Raw genomic sequence first — 12,932 nt, forward strand, 5'->3', positions numbered from 1 at the left:
TTCATCTCGAAATTTGCCAGGGGACCCGAGGCGCCTGGCTTGCCTGGCGGAGGTCCTTAATTGCCTGGGGTGGGCGGTGTGCTGTGGCTTTGGCGGACTGCGGGTGTGGCAGGTGGGCCACGAGCCACCGCGCTGATTACATAACGTACGGATGTGTGGCGTCTGCCGAGCTGCGAGCCACCTACGGCTGCACAGGTTGCGGCCTGGGTGCCTTCAACGAGCAAGGTGCACGTGACTCCGACCGAAGCCAATCAGCGGAGGTCGATTTCGGAAGTTTTCGCCTACAAGCCCGTGACCGTCAGAGAGCCTTTTCGCCCTCCGACCTCGAGCCATTACCTCGTCCGAATCGCCGTCCCAATCGTGATTGCGGCACCCCCCTTGCGGCAACAGTATAGCTCGCCAATTATGCTGGCAAGGTCCTGCTTGCGCTCGACGCGCGCCCTCAATGGGCTGCGAAATGGCGCGACTACCATCTCCAAGGTACGCAGTTGCCACGGGAATTGCCTGAGGCTCCCGCAGCTCCCACCCCCCGTTTGCCGAGGGAATCACCACCACCGACGACTCGACCGCCCCGACGCCAGCGACGACCCGGCACCGCGCCTCGACGTCATGGAATGCCAATTGACCTGTTACTGACAATGCTGTCCCTGTAGCGCGCTGCTTCGACCAGCTCGGGCGCTGCCGGCGAGGCCGCCCCTGCGCGATTGAACTTCGCTGCCATCGCCTCGACCACCGTCGCCGCCGGTTCCCTGGCATGGTACTACCATCTCTACGGACCCGTCGCCCATGCTGCCACGCCTGCCGAGGAGGGGTATGTTCAATTCTCGATGCCGGAGAGACCGTGGCTCGTACAAAGCTGTCTACGCTGCGTGCGTGCGGCATAAATCGCGGCAACGATCTCGCCAGCACACTGGGCTCAGATGGCTAACGATGCTCACAGTCTGCACGCCACGCAGTACCCTTGGGTTCACCAGCAGTGGTTCAAGACCTTTGACCACCAGGCGTAAGGATTTCACCCTCCCTCGCGAGTCGTGGACGCGACTTTGCTAACACCAGACAGTCTTCGCCGAGGTTTCCAGGTCTACCGCGAGGTCTGCGCCAGCTGCCACTCCCTGGACCGAATCCCCTACCGATCCCTGGTCGGCACCGTCTTGACCGTCGACGAGGCCAAGGCCATGGCTGAGGAGAACGAGTACCCCGGTGAGCCGGATGAGCAGGGCGAGATCCAGATGCGCCCCGGCAAGCTTGCCGACTACATCCCTGCGCCCTACAAGAACGAGGAGGCTGCCCGGTTCGCCAACAACGGCGCCCTGCCCCCGGATCTGAGCCTGATCGTCAAGGGCCGCCACGGCGGCTGCGACTACATCTTCAGCCTGCTGACCGGCTACCCCGAGGAGCCCCCTGCTGGCGCCCAGGTCGCCCCCGGCATGAACTTCAACCCTTACTTCCCCGGCACCGGCATTGGCATGGCTCGTGTCCTGTACGACGGCCTCGTTGAGTACGAGGACGGCACCCCCGCCTCGACGTCGCAGATGGCCAAGGACGTCGTCGAGTTCCTCAACTGGGCTGCGGAGCCTGAGATGGATGACCGCAAGAAGATGGGCATGAAGGTTCTGGTTGTCACCTCGGTCCTGTGGGCCATCAGCGTCTACGTCAAGCGTTACAAGTGGGCGTGGCTGAAGTCGAGGAAGCTCGCCTACGACCCTCCGGCGGAGACCAAGGTCCGCCGCTGAGCGAAGGGGGCCGCAACGTCTCGTTATGTATACTAGTCTCCCCCCTAGAAACAGTTCCTTTGTTGGCGGAGGCAGGTAGAACGGAGGGTCCGTGGTTTGCCAAAAGATGTGAGTGGCGGATGGTAGAGTGTAAATCAGACGAACAATTTTCAATACCTGAGATTGAGGTCCCTTCGAATTTCAATCTTAGGCGGACGATATGGGTGTTGCTATTTGCATCTGCGGAAAGTTCTTAGCTCATAAGTACTTACAGTGTTTAAAGACGTGTCCTGATCTGATAATATACCAGCATTTGATGGATAGGAATGAAAAATGAGGAGTCATTGTGATATACAATATCTTTTAACTATAAGACGTTGCGGGCTAGGCGGTAAAGGATTGTCCAGAGTACTACTAGGTAGGTACCGTTCGGTATGGAGTACCTCCGTGGTGAGACTCTTCTGCCCATGCCAATAGCACTACCTACCTGCGTGACCCCCCCGGGCCCCTTCGGCGACAGGAACCCGGGCAGCAAGCCGTTGAGAGGCAAATAGCTGTTGGCGCGGAAGACCTGTTAGGTAGTTCATCTATAGGTCACGCTCCTTTAACAGCTGGCCAAAAGCGGCTAAACTTTACTATTTGGAGAATCTGCCTCCCCCAGCAATATGAAAACGTCGGCCGGCTTCCAGTGCTCATGCTTGGTAGAAGCCGGCTCTCATCACGCCCTACGAGCTACGCACGGCACACATTGCAATGGACCGCTTGACTACGAGGCACTCATTCAATCGAGGGAGGCAGCGTCATTCTCTGATAAGTAGGAACAACCGCGGCGGGGCAGGCGCGGCCAGCAGCCCCAGCACACACAGCGGCGTCACAGCAGATATTCGCGCGGCAACAGGTAGTGACTGCCCAACAGCTCATGTCAATCGACAGCAATTTGCGCGAGCCTGGGTCATTGGCCTGTTATAGCAGGAAGGTCATGCGGGCGGGATGGAAGCACCTGCCCCAACGGCGGCCGTAGCTGCCGCAGTTGCGCAGCAGCCATGTGCGCTTGCCCAAAGCACTAAATGCCGCTGATGCAGAAGGAGGTCCACGCGCGAAGGAACTCGCCCAAAAAAGTCGAACCTCTTTTTTTCTCCCCTCCCCGCCAGCGTCCCTCCCCCACCATCCCGACTTCGCTTCGCAGCTCATCCACCCCACCCGCTCTTCCGTGGTCGACAGAGTTGCAGCCGTCGCCCACCATGTCCGAGGCTCAAAAGATTGCCATCGTCTCCGTCTACGACAAGACGGGTCTTCTGGACCTGGCTAAGGGTCTTGTCCAGCAGAATGTTCGCATCCTGGCCTCGGGCGGCACCGCTCGCATGATCCGCGAGTCGGGCTTCCCTGTCGAGTAGGAGAACCCCCAAACATCCTCCTCACCCAATTGTCCTAGGCAGCGACGAGCAGCGGATGATGGAGGCATTGGCGTTTGGAACCACGACTGACCCTCGACTTCAGGGACGTCAGCGCCATCACAAAGGCGCCAGAGATGCTTGCCGGCCGCGTCAAGACGCTGCACCCCGCCGTCCACGCCGGCATCCTCGCCCGCAACCTCGAGTCGGACGAGAAGGACCTGGCCGACCAGAACATCAACAAGGTTGACTATGTCATCTGCAACCTGTACCCCTTCAAGGACACGGTCGCCAAGGTCAATGTCAGCATCCCTGAGGCCGTCGAGGAGATTGACATTGGCGGCGTCACCCTTATCCGGGCCGCGGCCAAGAACCACAATCGCGTCACCATCCTCAGCGACCCCAGCGACTATGCCGGCTTCCTGAAGGAGCTCGAGCAGGGCGAAATCACCGAGACGAGCCGCAACCGCTACGCCCTCAAGGCCTTTGAGCACACGGCCGACTACGATGCCGCCATCTCCGACTTCTTCCGCAAGGAGTATGCCGGTGCCGGCGATCAGTACATGGCCCTCCGCTACGGTGCCAACCCCCACCAGAAGCCCGCCGCTGCCTTCACCGCCGAGGGAAAGCTGCCCTTCACTGTCCTCTGCGGCTCCCCAGGCTACATCAACCTCCTTGATGCCCTCAACGCCTGGCCCCTCGTCCGCGAGCTCAAGAGGGCCCTGGGCCTCCCCGCCGCCGCCAGCTTCAAGCACGTCTCCCCGGCTGGTGCTGCCATTGGACTGCCCCTCACTGCCGAGGAGCGCAAGGTCTACTTCGTCAACGACATCGAGGGCATCGAGACGTCGGCCCTGGCCCAGGCCTATGCCCGCGCCCGTGGCGCCGACCGCATGAGCAGCTTCGGCGACGTCATCGCCCTCAGCGACGTCGTCGATCTGCCCACCGCCAGCATCATCTCCAAGGAGGTCTCGGACGGCGTCATTGCCCCCGGATATGAGCCTGCCGCTCTTGAGATCCTGAAGAAGAAGAAGGGCGGTAAGTACCTGGTGCTCCAGATGGACCCTGAGTACGACCCCGCGCCCACCGAGACGCGCACCGTCTATGGCGTCAACCTGCAGCAGCACCGCAACGACGTCGAGATCTCGCCCAAGTCGTTCAACACCATCATCACCCCCAAGGACGCCGGCGCCCTGACCGAGAGCGCCGCCCGCGACCTGACCGTCGCCACCATCACGCTCAAGTACACGCAGAGCAACTCGGTCTGCTACGCCGTCAACGGCCAGGTCGTCGGCCTCGGCGCCGGACAGCAGTCCCGCATCCACTGCACCCGCCTTGCCGGCGACAAGGCCGACAACTGGTGGATGCGCTTCCACGAGCGCGTCCTCGGCATCAAGTGGAAGAAGGGTACCAAGCGGCCCGACAAGAGCAACGCCATTGACCTGCTCGTCAGCGGCGAGCTGCCCAAGGATGGCCCCGAGCGCGAGGCCTTTGATGCTGTCTTCGAAGAGGTGCCGGCCGCCTTCACCGAGGAGGAGCGTGCGGCCTGGATGAATCAGCTCAAGGACGTCTGCGTGTCTAGCGATGCCTTTGTAAGCCCAGCCCCTATTGGCCCTATAGCATTGATATGGAATGAAGCTGCTGACAAGCCATATGCAGTTCCCCTTCATCGACAACGTCTTCCGCGTCGCCCGCTCAGGTGTCAAGTACATTGCTGCGCCCGGCGGCAGCCAAAACGACGGCGCCGTGTTCGAGACGGCCGAGAAGCTAGGCATTACCTTTGTGCAGCAGAACATCCGCCTCTTCCACCACTAAGGCATCGGCGGCAGGCCATTCGAGAGCTGTGAGAGTTTTTTTTGGTGCACTGGGGACATGGGACAAAAGAAAAGCAGGAATTTCAATGATTTGCTTGGGGTGGTGTTCAACATTTTACGCGGGCCCATCTGCGTTGTGGCTGCGCGCCGCTTGGCGAGACCTCTAGAGAGCCTTAGAGGTATAGTATTAAACTAGAAATCAAACGCATCAAGACGAATCTACGTGATTGCAGTTGTTTATACAGAGCTGTGAGGGAGAAACAGGCTATAAGCTTTGATGAAGGGAAGTTGCTGTAAGTATGGGCAGACCTCGAGAGCCATCTGGGTCTTTGCCAGTGCCAATTCCCTGCCCAGAGCTGGAGCCAGTGCCGATCTCTAGAATGAACAACTGAGGTATGAATTATACTGCGTTCCTCAACGCTTGATGTAGCAAGGCCTGGAGCCTTGCAACCACCTGTGCTGCGGGGAGTCGCACCCAACGGTAGACGCAGCGGCAGAGTAGCGCCCAGTTGAAGTGGCACAGCCAACCTGGAACCTGCCCAGACACCATCCACGGAAGTTGGGTCGCTGAAACACTCCCTGTTAGCGGGCTCGGCTCCCCCACACCTTTCCAGCCCTGGAGGTTGCCTGCAGTGCCCGCGCCGGCCCTCCGCCGGCTTTGTCAGTCACCTGGTCGCCGCTGGGTTCGGACGAAACAAATGCCGTCCAACCTCCCTCCAGGATCCTGACCAGCATCTCACCACCGTGAACCTCTCTGTCTCATTCACCCACACGCTCGCAACCCCTTCAACCCACGCTCTCCCCGCCATCTACCGCATCTTCTCGGCGCTCCAGCATTTCGACATGCCTCGTTTCTGAATTTCTGATTGCTTAGCGACCGCAATATCCTCTTCGCCACAAACGGCCTGCTCGTTGGACGGACCTGCGGCCCAAGGGGGAGCACGTACCTACCTACCCTACGCCTCGCTCCCGCCCCCCTTCGGGCGGCATCACCATGCCGTTCGTGGGCAGCCGCGACGATGACAGCCTCCACCCGAGCCGCAAGCGGCGGCGGGAGGATGGCGACGGCGGCGGCGTGTACCGACTCTACGACGCGGAAAAGCAGACGCCCGAGTTTTACCTCCTCAACCACCACCACCACCACCACCACCAGCCGGACCTGTCGCCGCGGAAGATAATGCCTCTCTCGAAGCGGGCTAGGATCTCCGACGACGACGACGAGGTGCATCACCTGCACGACGACCTTGCAGCAGCCGCAGCAGCAGCAGCAGCAGCACCGCTCGCCCACCGGCGACGGTCTCCGCCGCAGCCCAAGATACTACAAGACCAGCGTTCCCTCGGGAACAAAACGCCATCCACACACGCACAACAGCCGTCCGCACGACCCACGACAGCCGGCACGTTGCTAGCGCCGTGCCACATATGCCATCGCCGGCCGACCAAGAAGTCCGACCTGGACTCGTTCGCCGAGTGCCTGGGCTGCGGGGAGCGCACGTGCTTCGTATGCATCCGCGAATGCCCCGGCTGGAACGCCGACGAAGGAGCCGCCTCGGTGCTCTCCGAGCAGGAAGTGCTGTCCCGGTCGTTTCACATGGACGACGTCGACGATATGAACCGCGACGACTCGGCGGAGCCTGAACGACGGCCGCGGGAAGTCAAGGATGGCAAGGGATGGGACGCGTGCGGGCACCGTGCCGTGGTGTGCAGCCGCTGCTGCGTCGAGCGCGGACGCGAAGGCGAGGTGGTATGCCTGGGCTGCCTGTCCGGCATGCCGGGCGCCTGATCCTACGTCATGATCTCCTCTTGCGCGCCTTGTCGCACGATAACCGGCCGTTCATCTTTATTATCATTACGACTCTTACGACAACATATACCACTATCATTGAAGGACATGCTATTCCGCTTCTCTTCCTCCTCCGGGAGACATCCAGGGGCCAAGGCTAGCCCAGCCGCTGGCTTGCGTGGATGATATTTGGCTCGGCTCGGGAACGGAACGTTCCGCGCGCATGGCAACGCATTTAATGGGAACGTTTAGGAGCCACGGAGTTTGGAATCAGGGGGGTCATTCACAGTAACTATCTTGGGGTTGAAACATTCGATATGTCTTTATGCAGCATACTTAGGTAGTGTGGCACAAGTTTTGCCGTTTAGCAACAGCCGCGACGACGGCGATGGCCATGCATTCGCCGAGCATCTAATTGCAGACATGAAATGACTACCTGGTACTGGTAGCTGCACATCGCGTCTAGCACCTCGGCGACCTTGTTTCGGTAAAACGGGCCTTCTGACGACACCGTCAACGCCGGCTTCTATTCCTCTACCGTGGCAAGCTATCAGCGACCGCGTCTGGAAGCCCACCACCCCAGCCTCGCTCCGCCTTGTAGTCATACACAGCGCGATAGGTGGATTGCCCAAAAAAATACATGATAAGCCCTCCGCTGCCCTAGTTGTACTGCATGTACGTTGCCGTCGAGTTGAACTTGAGGTTGCCCTTGATGACCTTGTCGACGGCGCTCAGGAAGTCCTTCTCAGACGCCACCTTTCTCCGCGCCCGGATGGCGAACATGCCGGCCTCGGTGCACACACTCCGCAGCTCGGCGCCAGTCGCGTTGGGGCACAGACGGGAGATGAGCTCCCACCGGATGTCCCGCTCGACAGACATGCTCTTGGCGTGGATGCGCAGGATGTTGGCTCGTCCCTCGAGGTCAGGGAGGGAGAATTCGATCTTGCGGTCGATACGTCCCGGACGCATCAGGGCGGGGTCCAGGGTCGACGGTCTGTTGGTGGCAAACATGACCTTGATGTTGCCTCGGGCGTCGAAACCATCCAGCTGGGTGATGAGCTCAAGCATGGTCCTCTGCACCTCGTTGTCGCCGCCAGCTCCGTCGTCGAATCGAGCGCCGCCAACAGCGTCGATTTCATCGAAGAAGATGATGCATGCCTTCTTCGTCCGGGCCATCTCGAAGAGCTCGCGGACCATCCTAGCGCCCTCGCCGACGTACTTTTGTACAAGCTCGCTACCGATGACGCGAATGAAGGTGGCGTCGGTTCGGTTGGCGACAGCTCGAGCGCAGAGAGTCTTGCCGGTACCGGGGGGACCGTAGAGAAGGGCACCCTTTGGCGGGTCGATGCCGAGGTTGACAAACCGCTCAGGGGAGAGCAGGGGCATCTCGACGACTTCCCTCAGCTTCTCTACCTGCTCCTTGCAACCACCCACATCGCCATACGTGACATCGGGCTTCTCCTCCACGGTCATCATGGTGACGCTGGCGTCAATCTTGGGCGGCAGCGGCAGCATGATCTGGTACTTGTTGCGGTCGACACCGACGCGCATGCCCTCTTCGATGTCGGTAGGGCTGACGCGGTCGCCGAGCTGGACGACGAACTTTGCGATTTGCTTGACGTTAATAACGTACTTCTTCTTCGATTCGTCGCCCTTCTCGTCTTCGATTATCTTCGTACATCGTGCTACTTGGAAGGGCTGTTCTTCAGACATTCGTTGACGATCGGCGGCCACGTCCCACAGATGCGGTGGTGCTAGACCAGTGTCGGACTCCTGTATTCGTTGTTAGACGGCATCGTACCGCGCGGACGGCGAGCTATCGCACCTTGACGCCAATCTTTTCATCCACACTCTGTTGCTTCTCCTTGATCTGCTTCTCCAGCTTCTTTATTGATGCACCGTACGGCGCCGCGCCGTAGGTCTTGAGGACCTGGATATCCCTGGCCGCAGGTCAGTCGTACGTCCCGCAGCTCGGCTGTAGAGTGGCCTGCACGTACTCATCTGTCAAAGGGGTGATCTTCTTCTCCTCTATCTCATCGTCGGCAAAGTTCTTCTGGTACTTTTCCCAGTTTTGACCGGTCGCGGAAGGCTGTCACGGTTAGCAAGCAGTCGCCGGCCTCGCCGCGAGGGAGCTCACCATGATGAAGGCCGCGGACAGGGCACGCTGCCGACGGCGCTGGGTGTGTGTCGAGAGTTGCCGAAGATGCGACTTGAAGAAGATGCAGAAACGAAAGAGGCCGAGCGGGATGGATTCACGTGCGGTTGCGATGGGGATGGAGAGGTGCTGGCTGTGTGACGCTTGTTGGAGGCAGTCGATGGAAGCATTCCGTAATCACAGGTTGCCTTGAGCTCGACGCACGGACCAGGGAGGCTCTCTGGCGGCGCTAAACCCAGCTGGGGCGCCGCACAGCACCCACGGGTTACGTACTCGTGCCCGCGCAGCGCAGCGCGTCGGAGGATGGATAATCCACTGCGCCGGCCAAAATTTCTGGAGGGTGCTGCGACACCAGCTAGAGTTAGGGCCACAAGGTGGGATACCTCATCCAAGGCTGCCAGGACCCTCGCGACCCGTCTCTACGTCTCTACACCAACGCGGCGCCTGCACCCCAGCCCGAGCACCCCTGGAACAGAGAACACGTCGCCATCATGTCTGCACCCGCCGTGGCCGCTGGCCAGTCCCAGAATGCAACCTTCAGGGTACGCTTACGCAGGAGCTGCCGTCGAGAGCTGTCGAGTGCCCCGCTAACAGCTAGCAGGATAAGGAGAAGCCCATGGCCGTCCGCTCGTCCAACATCGTCGCCGCCCGAGGTTCGCCAGCCCCTGACGTACATCCCCTCGCTTTACTCTCGCTGACACTCGCGAAGCCGTGGCCGATGCCATCCGGACGTCGCTCGGCCCGCGCGGCATGGACAAGATGATTCGCAGCGGCAAGGGTGAGACCATCATCACCAACGACGGCCACACCATGCTCAAGAGCATGTCGGTCATGCACCCCACCGCCAAGATGCTGGTGAATCTGGCTGGCGCCCAGGACGTCGAGGCCGGCGATGGTACCACGTCGGTCGTCGTCATCTGCGGCAGCTTGCTTGGCGCCGCTGACCGCCTGCTGTCCAAGGGCATCCACCCCTCAGTCATCTCCGAGGCCTTCCAAAGAGCTGCTGCCGCCGCCGTCGAGGTCCTCCACGACATGTCCCAGCCCATTACCCTCAACGATACCGCGTCTCTCCTGCAAGCCGCCAACACGTCCCTGTCCTCCAAGATCGTATCGCAGTACTCCAACCTCCTTGGCCCCATGGCCGTCAACTCCGTCACCAAGACCATCGATCTCAAGAACGCCGACAACGTCGACCTCAAGAACATCCGAATTATCAAAAAGGTTGGAGGGACCATTGAGGACAGTGAGCTGGTTGACGGCCTGGTTCTCAACCAGCCCGTGCTCAAGAACGCTGGCGGTCCCGTGAGGATGGAGAAGGCGCGCATTGGCCTGATTCAGTTCCAGCTGAGCCCGCCCAAGCCGGATGTGAGTGCTCGCCCCCTGTGTATCGTGTGTGGGAGACTCTGTGCTAACCTATGGCGAAGATGGAAAACACCATCCAGGTCAACGACTACCGACAGATGGACAAGATTGTCAAGGAGGAGCGACTATACCTGTTGAACATGGCCAAGAAGATCAAGAAGGCCAAGTGCAACGTGCTGCTCATCCAGAAGTCGATTCTGCGCGATGCTGTCAACGACCTGTCGCTGCACTTCCTCGCCAAGCTGGGCATCCTGGCTATCAAGGATATCGAGCGCGACGAGGTCGAGTTCATCTGCAAGTCGACCGGGTGCAAGCCGATTGCCGACATTGACTCCTTCACCGAGGACAAGCTCGGGTCTGCTGACCTGGTCGAGGAGGTGCAGTCTGCCGGCTCGCGCATGGTCAAGGTGACTGGCGCCAAGGCCACGGGCAAGACCGTCTCCGTGGTGGTGCGGGGCGCCAACTCTCTCATCCTGGAAGAGGCCGAGCGCAGCTTGCACGATGCGCTTTGCGTCGTCCGCTGCCTGGTCAAGAAGAAGGCGCTGATTGCCGGCGGCGGCGCTGCCGAGATTGAGATCGCGGCTCAGCTGTCCAAGCAGGCGCGCAGCCTGACGGGCACCGAGGCTATCTGCTGGAAGGCGTTTGCGGACGCCATGGAGGTGATCCCGACCACGCTGGCGGAGAATGCCGGTCTGAACAGCATCAAGGTGGTGACGGACCTAAGGCACCGACACGAGATGGGCGAGAAGAACGCGGGGGTCAGCATCAAGTCTGGCGGAGTCAACATCAACATCTCCAAGGAGAATGTGCTGCAGCCGCTGCTGGTAAGCACCAGCGCGATTGAGCTGGCGGCGGAGACGGTCAAGATGATTTTGAGGATAGACGACATTGCCCTGACGAGGTAAAAGGGCTGCACTCTGCGGGGGCGCCCGGGTTGCAGGGGCTGATGGGCCATGTAAATCGATAGACCGTGCCACCAGGCTTCTGTAATTGACCCTTGTCATGAGCGATGCGTGTCTTGAAATGCTCAGGGCGACTGTGAGTGTGTGCTGTGCTCGGGGGACGACTGGTTAGGCAGTCCAGAGGCTACTGAGCGGGTGGCAGCGCCAAAGGCCAACGCAAATCCACCACCACATGGCGCAAAGACGCATCAGCGACCATATGGCAAGAAGGACATTTACTTTTTTTATCTCATGTTGACTTGCAGTGCGTTAAGTACACAAGTTGAGGGCAAACAAATGTGATCGGTTGAGCCATGGTCTCGAACCGCGGCCATCTTCTCACAGGCAGTGCCTCGAAGCCCCGTGCCATCGTCGACTTCACCGGCCGCGGAATAGAAACTTCAGACAAAGCTTTTTGCGGCTGTATGGCACGTGACGCTCAACCGCTGTGCCGGATAGCAGAGAGCGAACAAGTCTCGCTACGAGGCGGGACCTGAGGACCAGCGAGCGGTAAGATAATCAGGGTTGTCCCTTGGGGCAACGGTGAACACCTTGAACAGCCCTGGCCGGCCCGGCCGTCTGCCGCTGAACTTGGCTCCCGCCCACTCCCTATGAGCGAACAGCGTGCCCGCGCTTCTCGCACTGGCAAACAGCTGCCGCCCACCCCCCCTCGTCCCCTGAACAGCTGCGAGACGCCCAACCGTAAGGGAATTCGGCGCCTCTCATCAGCCAGCAGCGCCCATTGCCCCTACCTGGGGGGACTCCTTCTCTGCAAACGCAGCACGCAGCCCAGCGAGACCTTCGAGGCCAGCCTGCGCCAGCCGCACTCGAACACACCCTTCTTCTCGCTTCACCCCGTGAGGACGCGCACCGGACCATTTGCACCTGCACACTCTGCACCGCTCGTCTCCTTCGTAGCACCTGCACATCTCGCACTCGCAAACACCACACTCCATCGCACATCCTTTCCTTCCCTGCTCATCTTCACGTCCCGGCATCAAGCTCTCCTTCCCCAACCATCACCAACTTCCCATTTGCAACCGCCGACATGATGGCTTCCGCAGCGACCAAGAAGGACGGCAAGCGATCTCGCCCCCAGGAGATGGACAGCGGCGCCATGATGGAGAGCCTCGAGCGCCTTGCAAAGGCAAGCATCATCCGGCTGGGTGCCGGTCGCCCCTTCTGCCTCCCCTGACCGTGTTCTGACCATCCTTCCCCCTGCGCAGGTCCGCACCCAGAAGGCACTCAGGGAGGGCAAGCTCCAGCGCAATCGAATCATGAAGCTGGACAATTGCAAGAAGACCATCGCGGCTCGCCAGAGGTTCCATAACCGCCAGAAGTAAGCGGCATCGCCCAGTCTTTCGCCCGTTATCCGGCAGCGGGCGCCTTTTGTGCTCTCTCCCCCGTTCCTCATCTGATGTCTAACCTCTCCGCAACAGACAGAAGATTCTTCGCGTCGCCAACTTGCGAATTGCCACTGCGGCCAAGAGCCGCGCTGGCTTCGAAGACCAGATGCTCGCCTTGTGCAAGCTCTGGTGCGACTCCGTCCGAACCGTCGAAGACGTCGTCATGACTGGCTACGACAGTCGTGATGAAGAACTCTCGGCTCTCACCGCCGGCGAACCTCAGGACGTGGAAATGACCAACGCCGCGGACGACGAGGACGACAGTGAGGACTCCCTGATGGCGGATGTCGGCGACGAAATGGCTGTCGACGCCGTCAACAACACCACCACTGACGTCGAGATGGTGATTTAATACCGAATGAAGGCTGGAT

General features: G+C 60.3%; 6 protein-coding genes across 6 annotated transcripts; 5 read left to right on the top strand and 1 right to left on the bottom strand.

Annotated features, from left to right (window-relative positions):
- Positions 1-405: 405 nt before the first annotated feature.
- PLICBS_002401 (cytochrome c1) lies at positions 406-1,733 on the top strand (the record flags this gene model as incomplete). The annotated part of the gene is made up of 4 exons (XM_018322059.2): positions 406-480; positions 654-811; positions 941-1,003; positions 1,061-1,733. The coding sequence occupies 4 exons, from the start codon at positions 406-408 to the stop codon at positions 1,731-1,733; spliced, it is 969 nt and encodes a 322-aa protein (XP_018179539.1).
- A 1,220-nt stretch (positions 1,734-2,953) lies between these two features.
- Positions 2,954-4,915, top strand: PLICBS_002402 (bifunctional phosphoribosylaminoimidazolecarboxamide formyltransferase/IMP cyclohydrolase; the record flags this gene model as incomplete). Its single annotated transcript, XM_018322060.2, has 3 exons — positions 2,954-3,102; positions 3,210-4,692; positions 4,760-4,915. 3 exons carry the CDS (start codon positions 2,954-2,956, stop codon positions 4,913-4,915), a joined length of 1,788 nt encoding a protein of 595 aa, XP_018179540.2.
- Positions 4,916-5,908: 993 nt separating this feature from the next.
- On the top strand, positions 5,909-6,697 carry PLICBS_002403 (uncharacterized protein; the record flags this gene model as incomplete). Its single annotated transcript, XM_018322061.2, has 1 exon — positions 5,909-6,697. One exon carries the CDS (start codon positions 5,909-5,911, stop codon positions 6,695-6,697), a length of 789 nt encoding a protein of 262 aa, XP_018179541.2.
- A 660-nt stretch (positions 6,698-7,357) lies between these two features.
- Positions 7,358-8,837, bottom strand: PLICBS_002404 (26S proteasome regulatory subunit 7; the record flags this gene model as incomplete). The annotated part of the gene is made up of 4 exons (XM_018322062.1): positions 7,358-8,470; positions 8,523-8,637; positions 8,695-8,786; positions 8,835-8,837. The coding sequence occupies 4 exons, from the start codon at positions 8,835-8,837 to the stop codon at positions 7,358-7,360; spliced, it is 1,323 nt and encodes a 440-aa protein (XP_018179542.1).
- Positions 8,838-9,343: 506 nt separating this feature from the next.
- On the top strand, positions 9,344-11,119 carry PLICBS_002405 (T-complex protein 1 subunit delta; the record flags this gene model as incomplete). Its single annotated transcript, XM_018322063.2, has 4 exons — positions 9,344-9,394; positions 9,454-9,505; positions 9,562-10,217; positions 10,277-11,119. The coding sequence occupies 4 exons, from the start codon at positions 9,344-9,346 to the stop codon at positions 11,117-11,119; spliced, it is 1,602 nt and encodes a 533-aa protein (XP_018179543.1).
- A 1,313-nt stretch (positions 11,120-12,432) lies between these two features.
- On the top strand, positions 12,433-12,913 carry PLICBS_002406 (uncharacterized protein; the record flags this gene model as incomplete). Its single annotated transcript, XM_018322064.2, has 2 exons — positions 12,433-12,494; positions 12,595-12,913. 2 exons carry the CDS (start codon positions 12,433-12,435, stop codon positions 12,911-12,913), a joined length of 381 nt encoding a protein of 126 aa, XP_018179544.1.
- Positions 12,914-12,932: the final 19 nt, after the last annotated feature.

This window comes from Purpureocillium lilacinum, assembly GCF_023168085.1.
Source record: "Purpureocillium lilacinum CBS 284.36 DNA, scaffold_2, whole genome shotgun sequence".
NCBI classification, from domain to species: Eukaryota; Fungi; Ascomycota; class Sordariomycetes; order Hypocreales; family Ophiocordycipitaceae; genus Purpureocillium; species Purpureocillium lilacinum.